Below are 14,310 nucleotides of genomic sequence, written 5' to 3' on the forward strand. Positions count from 1 at the left end.
TGTAAGCGTGCGAATGTGCGTGTGCGCATGGGATGTATATGTGTATTCGTATATTCAAGGTGCGTTCGAAAACGTCACACGAGTATATTCCCTCTCTCTCTATATCACTACTCTCTCAGTGATATAAAAAAAGAGGGAATGCACTCGGGTGACGTTTTCGACTGCAGCGCATGAAAAGGCTGTTTTCCATATGCACTGTCTGGAAATTTATAATTTACGTTACGTATATTATAGATTTTCTATACTAGTAGTGTATATGGGAACATAGCATAGCCAAAATATCTTGTAGGTAAGGGGGCAGGAAGTAATAAGACAGGCTTTCTCATTCAAATTTATATTATTTTTTCCTTTACATTATTTATCATCATTATTAGCTTTTATTCACGTCTATATTTTATATCAACAATAATATATTTATGAAGAATTAGAATATTAAGATAGTATAGCGCAATAAGAAAGTAATTATTATAGTAGTAACTATTATAGTAGATCGTAACAAAAATTATTATAAAAGAAATATAGTATAATCACATATATAATATGTAGTACTGCATTTCACATGTATGTAGTATAGTATTGCAAAACCCTGTTATTTCTTTAAAATCTACATTTTACAATACTATACTACATACATATGATATGCGATAACACATATATGTAATTTTCTTTCGTAACAACTTTTCTTGTTACGCTACCATCCTACTATTTTTTCATAAGTATGTAATTATTGATATAAAATAAGGAAATGAATAGAAGCTAATAATATATAATAAATAATGTAAAGGAAAAAGTTAAGCACTATTATAAGTACTCTGAACTATCAAAAATGTAAATTATTCATATTTATAACTTTTTTCTTTGCATTTTATTTATTATATATTATATTTTTTTTTCAAATTCTTTATTTTATATCAATAATTACATATTTATGAAGAAATAATAGGATGATAGCGTAACAAGAAAGGTTATGAAAAAAAATCACATATATGTAATATCGCACATCATATGGATGTAGTATAGTATTGCAAAATGTAGATTCGAATGAAATAGCAGGATTTTGCAATACTATACTACATACATGTGATATCCAACACTACATATTATTATATATATGATATATTATATTTCTTTCATAATAATAACTTTTCTGTTATGTACCATTCAATTATAATAATTACTTTTTTATTGCGCTACCATCTTACTAATTCTTCATATAGGAAAAGAGACGAAAAAAAGACATCACACATGTAAAAAAGCGCTAAGTATATCTTTCATCAACCAAAATAGTTCTTTGCAAAAATTAGTTGTCATCAAAAATATTATCTTCTCAAAAATTATATTTATAGCCAAAATAATTCTTTACAAAAATTAATTACCATCAAAAATATTATATTCTCAAAAATTATATTTTATTTTTATTAATAATATAAGAAAAAAGTTTAAAATATTAGCGTCAAAAAGTAGTGAAATCAAAATATCGCGCTAAGTAAATGAAAATCAGCCAAAATTGTTCTTCCCAAAAATTAATCGCCAAAAATATTAAAATATTGTTTTCTCCAAAATTATATTTATAAATTATCTTATTTTTATTAATAACACGAGAAAAAAATACAAAGCACGAAAGATTAAATGTAGAAAATTTAAAAATTAAAGTTAAAAAAATAAAAACTAAAGAATTGAAGTTAAAAAAATAAAAGTAAAAAAATTTAATGTGCAAAAATTACTTAGCGCTGTTTTTGTAAAGTTATTGTAACTCTGACTGCAAAAAGCTTATATGTATGTCTTCAGAAAGGATGATCATCATCAAAAGGTATAAATACAGGAGGTATCATAAGTCACAACCCATTCTTGAAGAATGAATAGGTAAAGTCAAAACTAAGGAACGAAACTAAAGAATAACGAAATTAGAATAACAAAATTATATTTGAGCCTTCTTTAAAAAGAATTATAATCAAAATAATTCGCTTCAAATATCCATCTTGAAATTGTGATCACGATCAGGGAGACATTACAGATGCTTCAAAGCATTGTATTGTTACGTCCTGGCCTGCACGAAGGAAAGGCCGCTCGAAGGTCGTAACAGCGTTTTCCCGAAATCGGAGTGATTTCGGGTCGAACGGACTGTCTGGCCCTTTTGCAGGTCAACGACTGGATAGTCGCTTTTACCTGGCTTATTTCAGGGGTCCGTTCGTCGGTCCTTTTCGGTAAGGGAATTAAATCCCTTTTACGCGGGATAGGACCTTGTGCGATCTCGGGGGATATATGAAGGAACGCAGGGGTTTAAATAAGACTTTAAATTCGCGTAATGTAAATAATTATCATTTATTCAAAAAAAAATAAAATCTTAATAATATTCGGAGAATTAGACATTTGAATTTGTGGACATGTATAAACAATTATATATGAGTGTGTGTGTAACGTTGATGTGCTATGAGGCGGTTGAGGATTCGCGTTGGCTTTTGATCGTCCCGTTTCAATCGGAGAGCGCGTTTCAATGCTCGACGGGCAGCGATTTCCACTACTTATTAAGTTTAGTCGCGATTCCGGGGATTTATTCACTTCCGTGATCGTAGAAGAATGAAAGTACTCACTGTTGGCTGTATATTATTTGGTGAGCGGGTTGGCAGCTATAGGTTGATCCTCAGGATCGATGATTCCTTCGAGTGGTGTGGGCGAAGGTGTAGGTTGACTGATAGCTGGTTGTTGAGCCTCGATGGTCACAATGTATGTTTAATGCGAGGATCCAGAAGTGTGTAACTGCCACGATGTAGGCGGAATTAATAGTGCGTTCTTGGAAGATTCGCTGCTTTTATACTATTCGTCTGCCCTTCCTATAGGGCAAAGGGCGTCCTCTTTTCTTGTGACTCATAGTCATACGTTCGGTGTTTAATCCCCTTTGCGCAACGTATTGCTTCCTTGTATGAAGAGTTCTTTCCTAATTCCGATCTTTGGTCTACTGATAGCGTGTGTCGATCGTGATATTTCAACATTACCTATGACTTATTGATCAAAGTGTAGGTTTCGTAATCTCACCGATCGAGTTGTTTCACAATCACTGTCTTTCTCCGTTTAATTCTTATAACTAATTTCGGTCTTATAATTAATATGTTCGCGGAACGCGAATCTGCGTAAATCGGGGAGGAGAAAAGAATCGTGCAGTCCACAGGACGTAACACCCCCCGTCTTAGACAAATGTTGGGGGTGTAACACAACATTTGCAAAAAAGAAATAAAAAATTTTCGATTCTTTTCTTGCCGCGATTTACGAATATCGGTAGAAAGAACCACATTTAACCTGTTGGTTAATTGTGCTTCCTTTAGTTAACATGTATCTCCTTTTTTTGAAAAGGAGGAAAGAAAAAGGCGACCACCAAAACCCCTTCCTTATTCTTTCGTTCTTTTCTTACATTTTTTTTTTATTATATATTTTTTTTTAATTTTATTTTATTACTGGTAAGGTGCGCGTGGAATCTTTTTCCTTTTATTGTTCTTCTCTCCCTCTGGGAAACACAGCTTGGCCCCATCCGTCTACCAGGTGTTCGTAGTTGACGTATAGAAATTCTTCTATACATTCGATACATTCTTCTGCAGGTTTTATTAGTACGATTATTATTTCGCACTTAGTGCAGTTTGTTTGGTTGTCTGCTGAGTCCTTATGGACTAGATTGTGGGGTGGTAGTGTCATATACTCCTCCTGGGTTGGTATTTCATTATAACATTCTTGGCAGATTTTAGAGTGGTCTTCAGTATTTTGATAGATGTTCCCCCGTGCTTGTATGACACATCGGATTTCCATCAATTTTAAATAAGTTTCAGCGTGATCTTGTGGTCTCACGCCGTCGATGGGTCCTTGCCGTATTTCTTCTGTTATTTCAGGAGTCCATTGGAGTTGATGATATATTGGCATTGTTATACTGGAACTGACGATCAGGTAGTTTTTCTATAGAATGGAAAATGATTCCACGTTCACGATTACGAAGAATATTAAACTAAAATATTGGTGTATACGTGTTGGTTATAGATATATATATGTATATAGGTAAATTCCTTCTCTCTTCTTACTACTGAAGTTACAAAATATAACTTATTTTAATCTAGAGATAAAAAGACAATATTTTATGTATTTGAGACTATATAAAAAATTTTTTATATATATATATGTATAAAGAGAAGGTATTTAACGAAATATAATATATGAATAGTAATATAGAGTATACGAGGTTATAAAGAAAATACAATAGTTTAATTTAAGATTACGGATGAATATATTTGCGTATATATATGCGTATATATATATGTTTTTATTTATACGGCGGGTTCGACGTCGGCTGTGATTTTTGTGTGCAGCTCTGCATGTCCTAGTTTGACAAGCACGTCTCTAACGTTGTATGCTCTGTTGAATTCGCTGTCGGTTTTCATATGTAGTTTTACGAGTGCCGCTCCTTGTCTCAAGGGATGTATGATGTTAATCCATCCTTGTTGTTTTTCTAGAAGGAGTTGACATAAGTGGCGTGTCCTCCTGGGCCAAGTGGTTTTGTTGGTGGGGGCCTTGGTATAGGCTAACCCGCAGATAATGGCCTGCCATGGCAATTCTTTGAATCTATCTTCTAGGATGTAGACATCGTTCGCGTGGTACCAGGTTGTCCTGCCCCAGTCGCCTAGTACTACCTGGATCATCCAGGTAGTTTTGTTGATGCTTCTGATGAAGCCGCGTTTCCACGTTTCTTTTTCTTTGATTGCGACCTCCATTTCTGCTTTCAGGTTTTCGGGTAAAATATATAACGATTTTGCTCTCCTGTCCATTCGAAACTTGAGCTCCTCTTCCATCTCTTGGAGGTTTGCTTCGCCGTTTTTTAATTGTGCCCAGAAGAGGAGTGGTGAATCCGCTCTCAGTATTGTCACTTCTAGGCGGCTGCGAGTCAGGAACTCCGTTTCGATGTACTGGATCTCCATTTCTGTAGTAGATATTATATTTAATATGTTAAAGTGGTAATGAAATTGTTGTCTATGTATAGAGAAATCCGGCGGTATGCCTTATGATTTTAAATATATAATTGATAGTAAGAGTGGATTATATTATGTTGTAATTTTATAGGATATATATATATTTATTTATATGGATGGATTAATATTAGCATCGGCTTGAGCGCTGATTTTTGCGAGTCCCATTTGAATCAGTGTGTCCCGGACGTTGTATACAGAATTGGGAAAGATGTTGTTTCTTGATTGTATTTCTAATTTTACGAAGGCCACTCCATCCCGTGGGGGGTTAATTATGTTTATCCATCCTTTATTGCCTTCGAGCATTGTCTGACATATTTTTCGAGTTAGTATTGGTCATGTTTTGGTTTCTTCGACGGGTTCTGTGTGTGCTAATCCACAGAGAAGCGCTTGCCAAGTCAATTCTTTGAATCTGTCCTCGAGTATGAATACGTCGCACATGCGTCGCTGTACGAGTCGTCCCCAATCTCCTAGGATGACTTTAATTGTTAGGGTATCTTCGTTTATTGTTTTAATAAATCCTCGTTTCCAACTGTCGCCTTCTTTAATTGCGACGTCTAGGTTTATTTGCATGGCATTCGGCCATAAATGGAGGTATGAGGATTTTCTGTCCATTCTGAATTTTAATTCTTCTTCTAAGTCCTCTAGGTCCTTTGCGCTGTTTTGGAGTTGTATCCAAAAGAGGTGTGGTGACTTTACTTTTATTACAGTCGCTTCTAGGCGGTTGCGTGTGAGGAGATCGGTTCTTAAAAATTGAATATCCATTTTTCTCTGTAGAAAAGAAAAATTTTAATTATATTAACGTTGGTTTTTCCAACAGTTGTATGGTGTTGATTGTTATTATTTTTTTATTTTTTTTATTTTTTTTTAAAGCTGATAAGATGTAAGGTATTAGTGGTTCAATATTTGGTTTCCTTGAGTTCGAAGGAGTAAGTGTTATCTTCTCTTCTGGGGAGGAGGGGATAGACTGTTGTCGTTGTATTATCTTCACCATTATGGAGTTCAAGCGTTTCACTGTCTGGGGCGGTTGGTTTCGATTTCATTGGTCGTCTCATTTTTAAGTGCAATAATAGGTTGGTCAGGGAGTCCCATAGGGCCCCTATCAGGTATAAGGACCACCCATATACGGTGTGTAGGGCGTAGCCATGGACTATGGTATCTAATATTAATTTCACGACCCTAATGGCCATGTATATTCCTAACAGTCCCGCGCTAAAATTTCCAAAAATTAAAAATTTACTCCAGAATTTTTGCCAAGCGGATATTGCTATTTTTTCTATGGTTTTTGCGTCTAATAAGTTGGAAATCGACCCTTCTTCTAGAGAGATTGTTCTGCCCATTATTCCTCTTGCCAAAGAGTTAAGAACTGCAGGTCGTTCAGCTGGGAACATTATATGGTCTCTTAGGTCCTTTAAGTCCGTTTCTGAATATATGCCGCTAGTAGCCAATGATCCTGGGCTGATGTATTTCCATACTGGTTTGGTTAAAGGTTTCATGATAATGGGCGGTATGGTATCCACCGGTCTCGGCATAAATTTATACCAGGAATCTCCCAACTGATACATGGCAGGTGCTAACGTATTACACGTAGTTTGTGTACCTTGTCGTAATAATATGTGAGTTTGTGGTGTTAAATAATATGTTCGATTTTCCCGGAGTACGGGTAATTGATTGAAACAACGGTCTGTTTGAGCGAGTGTAACTTCGACAGGTACGCATTTTACTATGTGTATTACTTCGCCGGCTTGTAGGGCCATATAACCGGGACCTTTCATCAAGTGATATGCGAAGATATCAGGAGATTGTGTGGCTATGGCTAAGGCGTTTTGTAACATGCGTTGCTCCAGGTTACATTGTTGAAGTAAAATATCATGATAAAGTTGATTGATTTGTGTACGGATGTGCTTCTCTACGTAGACGAACTTCGAATTCATGTACGTAAAGATATCAAGGTTTGAGATGCGTGATTGTTTTTTAAAGATGACGGTTCCGAGTACTGTTTCGAAAATCATTAGTTTAGGATGTTCTGTTCGTACGAGAGAGTATCCGCAAACTTCTTGCTTTCCTTTGCTGGTAAGAGCGAATATCGCTTCTTGTGTGGTGAGAGAATAAACCGTTTGATGTTGTTCGTTGTCGACTATTTTATGAGCGTATCCCTCATATAATATGCCGTAGTTATTGAACTTGCAAGGACCTACGGGTATAGTTTCCCAGTAGGTATCTCCTCCTTCAACGTCCACGCAATGTGTTGAACTGAATTCGCACGTGACGCCTGATCTAAGTTGTACTCTGTTGGTATTTATTCGTACGTCGGCGGTATAATCTTGTAATGTAATTGTTACAGTTCCTATTACGACAACTTCTGCCCATGTTCCGTAGGGGTCGGAGTACGCTCCTCCATAACATGAGCCGTCGTTGTCAACGTGACCGGCCAAGGTTATTGGACGTGCCGTTGTTGAATTTGATTTTATTCCCGTTATATATGTGGTTCCCATTCGATAGTCTCCTTGATTATGCATTCGTTTACAGGTTTCGCGGTTTATTTCCTCTATGTATGAGTATTTCCCGTTAAGTACATCCAAGGTGTGAGAAAACATTCCGCACTTTTTGATTAGTCTATCAATTTCGATTTTACATTGTACGACTTGAACGGCTTCGAATTCATTGATCTGCAATAGTTGTACGTAAATTTGAGTTGAATTTATTTTCCTCTGAGGTATATCGCATTCTTCGGTATTTAACAAGGATAACGTTGTCAGATTAGCAGATGATGAACCGCAGTCGTATCCTATTATTCCAATAGTGTGAGGTAAATATTGCAATAGAATAATTAATAGTGCGGTTAATCTCCTGAGTCGAGGGTCCATCTGAAAGTTGGTTATTTATTATTAGATATTGGTTTGATGTGCGATATTCGTAAACGGTTAGGATGTATTATGCGGCTGTTTTTCTTTATTTTGATTTTTACATTATTTTTATTTAATATCTCTAAAATTTCATGAGGTCCGGTATACTGGTCTCCGAATTTACCTGGTTTCGGTCCTTTTAACAAGAATACCTGATCTCCGGGTTTAAAGGTCTGAGGGTTTAATTTTTTGTCGTAATATTTTTTTGATTTGACTTTTGCTGTTACTACGTTTTCGCGAGCATTACGTTGAATCGTGTGAAGTTGTGTGACAAGATTTATTAAATAGTCTTCATAATTTGCTAATTTATCTTCAGGTGGAAGAAGTTCATTTGACGGAACTCGTGCTATTTTTCCGAAAACTAGTTCGTACGGAGTGTGTTTTGTGGCTTCGTGTACGCTAGTATTATAATTGAACATAGCTAATCCGATCCATCTGTCCCATTATTTTTGCTCGTTTGCGTATTGTTTTAAGTATTCGCTGAGTGCGTGATGTGATCTCTCCAATGATCCGTTTGATTGAGGATGAAAAGCTGTTGTGCGAAATTTTCGTATTTTGAATAATTTGGCAATTTTCTTCATTAAATCGCTAATAAAATTTCTTCCTTGATCTGTAAGTATAGCTTTCGGCGCTCCGAGCACGCAAATAAAACGGTCTACAAAGGCTTCCGCAATGGTTTCTGAGGTTTGGTCAGGTAGCGGTATCCCCATACAATATTTTGTTAGCTGATCTTGTAGTGTTAAGATATATTCGTTGCCTCTTTCGGTCTTAGGTAGTGGGCCTACGATATCCATAGCTACTTTATCAAGCGAAGTGCCAGGCGTGTCTGTGATTATCATTGGTTGTTTTGTTTTAACTCGAACGAGTTTTTTCAGTTGACATTGTAAACATTGTTGTATGTGTTTTTGAACGTCTGATTTCAAATTTTCCCAATAATAATTGTGTTTAATTCTATTATATGTTTTGGTTACTCCGCGGTGTCCTCCTGTTGGTGAGCAATGCATTTCGTCGATTATGACAGAACGCAAATCCTTCGGTGGATATTTAATTTGTCCATTGCAAATAATTATTTTCGTAGTTGAGTTAATAAATATCAATTGTAGTTGTACCTTGATATTGTTCCAGGGAACGTTATTAATGAAATCGGTTTTTGCAATGCTAATTGTTTCTAATTTTAAATTTTTGATAACGTTATTTAAATCTTTCAAGGTTTTTAAGATGTGATCTAGAGTTGCCGTAGGGCCTACTCGTTGTTCATCGTTAACAGGTAGCGCGATATGATAGTAGTGTTTGTATTTTATGGCCTTGGCTTCGCCCAAGGTAAGAGATCCTAAATTTGGTAGTTCGTTTCGCTCGGAAAGTTTCTGAGATCCTGAGTCTAAAGGATTTCCTTGGGTGTCGACAAAATATGCTACGTTATCTTTTCGTAGGAATAATAATTCGCGAGAATCTATGATGTTGCTTTTAATTATTTTATTTTCGATAATTCTGGGTTTCGCTTTCCTTGCCTTTAGATTTTGATTTATAATGTCTTCTTCGTCTTCTTCTTCCTCTTCGGTGTCGAGGTCCTTGTCTGATGTGTCGTTTTTTTCTTTGTTTTGTTCAATATTATCTTCTTCCTTAGTGGTTTTTTGTTTATTACCTTGTCCTGCAGTTTGGCTTCTTGTCTGTATTCTGTCTTGTTTAGGTGGATCGTGTATTAATACTTTTTCTGTAGTTTGTATTACGGTCGGTTCATTTATTTCTTCGAGTGTAAAAGGTATAGAATCGTTATTGTTTTTGACAAAATTAGCTTCAGGTATGGGTTCTTCGTTATCTGAGAGATATAAATGAAAATCGTCTTCCTCTTCTTCTTCTTCGCTATCTGATTCTTCTAACATTTTTGAAATTATTTCTGCATCTGCGGAGTTGTTTGGATTTAAGGTTTTTCTTTCTTTTATTAGTTTACAATCGATTTCTTCTAGATTTATTGGATTTCTTGATAATGCGTCTGCATTTACGTTAGTTATTCCTGCCTTATATACGACATCGTAATCGTATTCGGCTAATTTTAGTCTCCAGCGTAATATTCGCATGTTTGCGTCTTGAGCATTTTTAAACCATAATAATGGTTTATGATCGGTGACTAATGTAAATTTTCTCCCATATAAATACGGTCGAAAATGTTTGACGCAATATACTATGGCTAAAGCTTCCTTTTCGTATGTGTCATATTTTATTTCGTTATCGGTGAGGGTTCTAGAAGCGTACGCGATCGGTCGGTCTTTATTTATTTCTCCCTGTGATAATATTCCTCCTACTGCTATTCCTGATGCGTCTGTGGTTAAAATAAATGGTTTCGAAAAGTTAGGATATTGCAATACAGGTTCTTCACATAATTTTTGTTTTAAAATTTCGAATGATTCTTCTTGTACGGCTGTCCATTCAAAGCGGGTGTCGTTTTTCAGTAAAGAAGTAAGTGGTTTTGCAAATTTAGAAAAGTTCGGTATGAATCGTCTATAATAACCTGCAAGTCCCAAAAATTGTTTAATATTCTTCGGTGTTTTGGGTCTCGGAAATTGTTGTACTGCTTCTAATTTTTTTTGATCAGGTTTTACTCCATCTTTGCTAATTACGTGTCCTAAATATGTTACTTCATTTTTTAGAAATTCACATTTGTCTGGTTGTAATTTTAAGTTGGCTTTACGAAGTCGCTCTATTAATGCGTTATATTTTCGTTCATGTTCTTCTAGAGAGGTAGCATAAATAACAATGTCGTCCATATAGACAAATAATTCCTCGCCTTGTAATCCAGTCAATACTAGGTCCATTAATCGTTGAAAGGTAGCAGGTGCATTTTTTAATCCGAAAGGCATTCGGTCGAATTCATAATGACCGAAAGGAGTGGTAAATGCTGTTTTATGACTGTCGGCAGGATCCATTTTTATTTGATGGAATCCGGAAGCTAGATCGCATACTGAGAAGTACTGTGCTCCTCCTAATTGATCCAATATATCTACGATGTTGGGTAATGGATAAGCGTCACCGATAGTTTTGTCGTTTAACGCTCGAAAATCGAGTACCATTCTCCAGCGTTTGTTTCCCTTCGAGTCTTCTTTCTTTGGCACGATCCATATGGGCGTATTATAAGGTGATTGAGACGGTTTTACGATGCTTCCTTCTAACAGTTCTTCTACCTGCTTGTTTATTTCTTCTTTGTGTAATTGCGGGAATCTATACTGACGAGTGTTAATCGGTCGATCGTCTATAGTGGTTATTTGATGTTGTAAAATATGAGTAGCGGTCAGTTTTTCTCCAGGAACATGAAATCGATCTTGACTGTTTGTTATTAATTTTAATATGTTCTCTTGTTCTTCTTTATTTAGATGTTCTAACCGCAGTAATTCCATAATTTGAGTAAATCGAGTTTCCTTTGATTGTTCGGAAACTACTAGGCAGTTATGTAGATCGATATTTTCTACATTAATTTGGTGTTTTTCTTTATGATTTAATTTTCGTTTTCGTGGGAAATTTTTTATAATTTCTTGAGATTTGTCAAATAAGGATGCTGAGATTTTTGGAGACAGTCCTTTTTTATTCTTGACTGTTTTATTATTTATTTTTTCAATATCTTTATTATATTCTTGAGCTTCTTTTAGAAGATTTTCCATTGTGACTTGAGAGGTTTCTAATTCATTTTCATTATTTCTAACAGATAATCCAGTTTTTGGAAATGTAAGTTTTGGAAGGGATAAACGATCCTTTGAATTTTTGGAAAAAGGTTGTGTCGAATTATGAAATGAGGTTTGGTAACTTCCCTCTTCGGAATCGACGGAGCTAGAATTTTCTGACAAGGTTTGACATTTTTCCTTCGAAATTCTAGGAATTTTTTCTTTTGGGAGATTTTTATAACTTTCTTCTCCAATAATTTTTGGATTATCAAAATTTTGAGAAGAGGTTTGGTAACTTCCCTCTTCAAGGATTTCTGGATCATTATAATTTTCAGGAGAGGTTTGGTAACTTCCCTCTCCAAGGATTTTTGATTTATCATGATTTTCAGGAGAGGTTTGGTAACTTCCCTCTCCAAGGATTTTTGATTTATCATGATTTTCAGGAGAGGTTTGGTGACTTCCCTCTCCAAGGATTTTTGGATTATTATAATTTTCGTTTAAATAATTTTTATTCCCTCTCTTACTTTTAATTTTATTCTTTCCTTGAATCATTATTGAAAATTCATCCTCATTGTCTCTAAATATCATCGTATCTTTATCTTCATGGTCTGTGTTAACGTTAGTCTGGTCGTTATCTGACCCCTCTTTCTTGTTATCAATAATTTCGATATCGTCGTTAAATAGTTCGTTCAGTGGTTTTAAACGGAGTGTCGGTACGCGAACTTCTATTTCTTCATCTAGAGTGCTTATGACATTTAGATATGCTTTTCCAGAAATAGTTTCTACGATAGTATCTCCTAGGAAAATTCCATGTTCTATTTTTAATTTCGGTATATATCCTATTTTAATCTCAGGGTTCTCTATCCTCACAAAAAATAGCGATTCTGATCTTGGAGATACTATTATGGTTTCCGGGGAGAAAAAGGGCACATTAATTCCGGAAATATCTAAATGTCCTTGAGCGTAATCTATTTTTGAAAAAGTTTGTTTGAAGAAATCATTTCCTAATATTCCGGATTGTGGAATCGGAAAATCGTTGGCAACGATATGAAATAATACCGGTAATTCAAAAAGTGTTAGTGTAATTTCTCCTAGGGTATAGACAGGATAATTGTTTATGCCATTTAATTTTAAAATATTCGAATAATTAATACTTGTATTTTTGGGCACAAAATTTTCTTTAATTATATTCGGTCCGGATCCCGTGTCTAACATAAAGGTTATTTGAGTGGTAATTTTATCGATTTCAACCTGTACCGTAGGCACGCGACTATGTTTGTCGAGGCTTACAGTTACAGGCCTGATTTCGGGTTCGTAGTTATTTACTTGGCTTGCCGCTGCACGGATGGGTGTGATGTTCGCTCGGCCCCCGATTTTACACCCGATGTCGAGGGTCCGTTGTAGTTTCCCTGCTCTTTTTCTTTGCGGCGATTGTTACTCGTAATTCGTAGTTGACATGTATCGAGAAGATGGCCCTGTTCTTTGCAATATCGGCAGAATAAATTGTCTTTATGTGTTGGTATTGGATTGATTTTAGAGCGGCAATTTCTAGAGATATGGCCATAATTGTTACAAGTTTGACACACGATATTAGTATTGCGTTCATTTTGTTTCTTCCAACAATTATTAGCCGAGTGACCGGATTTATCGCACCATTGGCAAATTACTAAAGATTTATTTGTTTGTTGATTAAAGTTATTCTGTCGACATGATTTTGCATTATGACCAATCTTAGAGCATAATTGACAAGTAATGACCTTTTCCTGAATTACGTTAATTGATTGTCGAGATCGTGGGTCGCGTAACCGACATTTATCTGCGCTATGCCCGCGTTTTTTACAAATTTGACAGATTAAAATTTCCGTTCCGGTGTTTCCGAAAGGATTTTGATTTTGTGGTGAAAGTTGAGTGAGCTTTCGACAACTACTTGCTGCATGCCCTTCTTTATAACAGATTTGGCAGACTTCTCGAGATAGATTAACAGGTAGCGGTGAATTTTGACTTGATTTAGCGCCTTGTCGTAAATCTGTCATTTGTTGAAGCTCTCTTTCTATTTTTAACGCGTCGGCCACGGTTTCCTGTACGTTTAAGTCTCGCGCTATTCTTTGTTCTATTTCGGGTTTTAGTCCTCTAATAAAGCATTTACACATATCTGTTTCTATAGTAGCTTTTATATCCTGTTCAGGCATGGCGTTCCCTGAGCTTCGATATGCCTCTAGTATTTGTTTTCCGAGAAGTTTAACCCGATTCGCGTAAGTGACGACATCTTCATTATTTTTCTGATAAACGCAACCTAATTCTCCTTGTAATTGATAGACATTTTTGGAGGGACCGTAAATTTTCTTCAAATACGTTGTTAATGCAGCTACGGTATTAAAATCTTGATCTTGTATAGTACGACGCGCTTCCCCCACTATTCGCGTTCTTATAATTTTAGCGAATTGACACTCTGCCTCTTTAGGGAGCATAGATTTTGCTTCCTCGCATCCCTCAATAAAATAATTTAGTGGGGTGTTACTACCGTCAAAAAAGGGAACGGCTTCGACCGCGTATTTTAAAGTGGCGAAAGGATTAGCGTTAGCCATGTTTATTGGTGGACCTCCGGATTCGCCGTTAGAATTATCGATATTAATTTTGAAAATCTGATTTTTTGAGTCAATAAATTCGACTTGGTCGGATTCGTCGGGTAATTCACTTATTTCGGTTAAATTAGAATCTCCTAAAAAATGTACGTGTCGAGGCGTAGATGCTGTG

At 35.7% G+C, this 14,310-nt stretch overlaps 1 protein-coding gene across 1 annotated transcript; it reads right to left on the reverse strand.

Annotated features, from left to right (window-relative positions):
• Window positions 1–5,899: 5,899 nt before the first annotated feature.
• LOC145935142 (uncharacterized) lies at window positions 5,900–7,567 on the reverse strand. The gene has a single exon (XM_083036254.1). The coding sequence runs from the start codon at window positions 7,517–7,519 to the stop codon at window positions 5,900–5,902; it is 1,620 nt and encodes a 539-aa protein (XP_082892380.1). The 5' UTR covers window positions 7,520–7,567.
• Between the last annotated feature and the right edge of the window lie 6,743 nt (window positions 7,568–14,310).

Source organism: Prenolepis imparis, unplaced genomic scaffold (assembly GCF_030444845.1).
Source record: "Prenolepis imparis isolate NDT839.2.m4 unplaced genomic scaffold, iyPreImpa1.0 SCAF_4, whole genome shotgun sequence".
Classification (NCBI taxonomy): domain Eukaryota; kingdom Metazoa; phylum Arthropoda; class Insecta; order Hymenoptera; family Formicidae; genus Prenolepis; species Prenolepis imparis.

Bases quoted from the DNA above. Each gene is read 5' to 3' on its own strand.
- LOC145935142 (XM_083036254.1), bottom strand. From the start codon at position 7,519: ATGCATAATCAAGGAGACTATCGAATGGGAACCACATATATAACGGGA.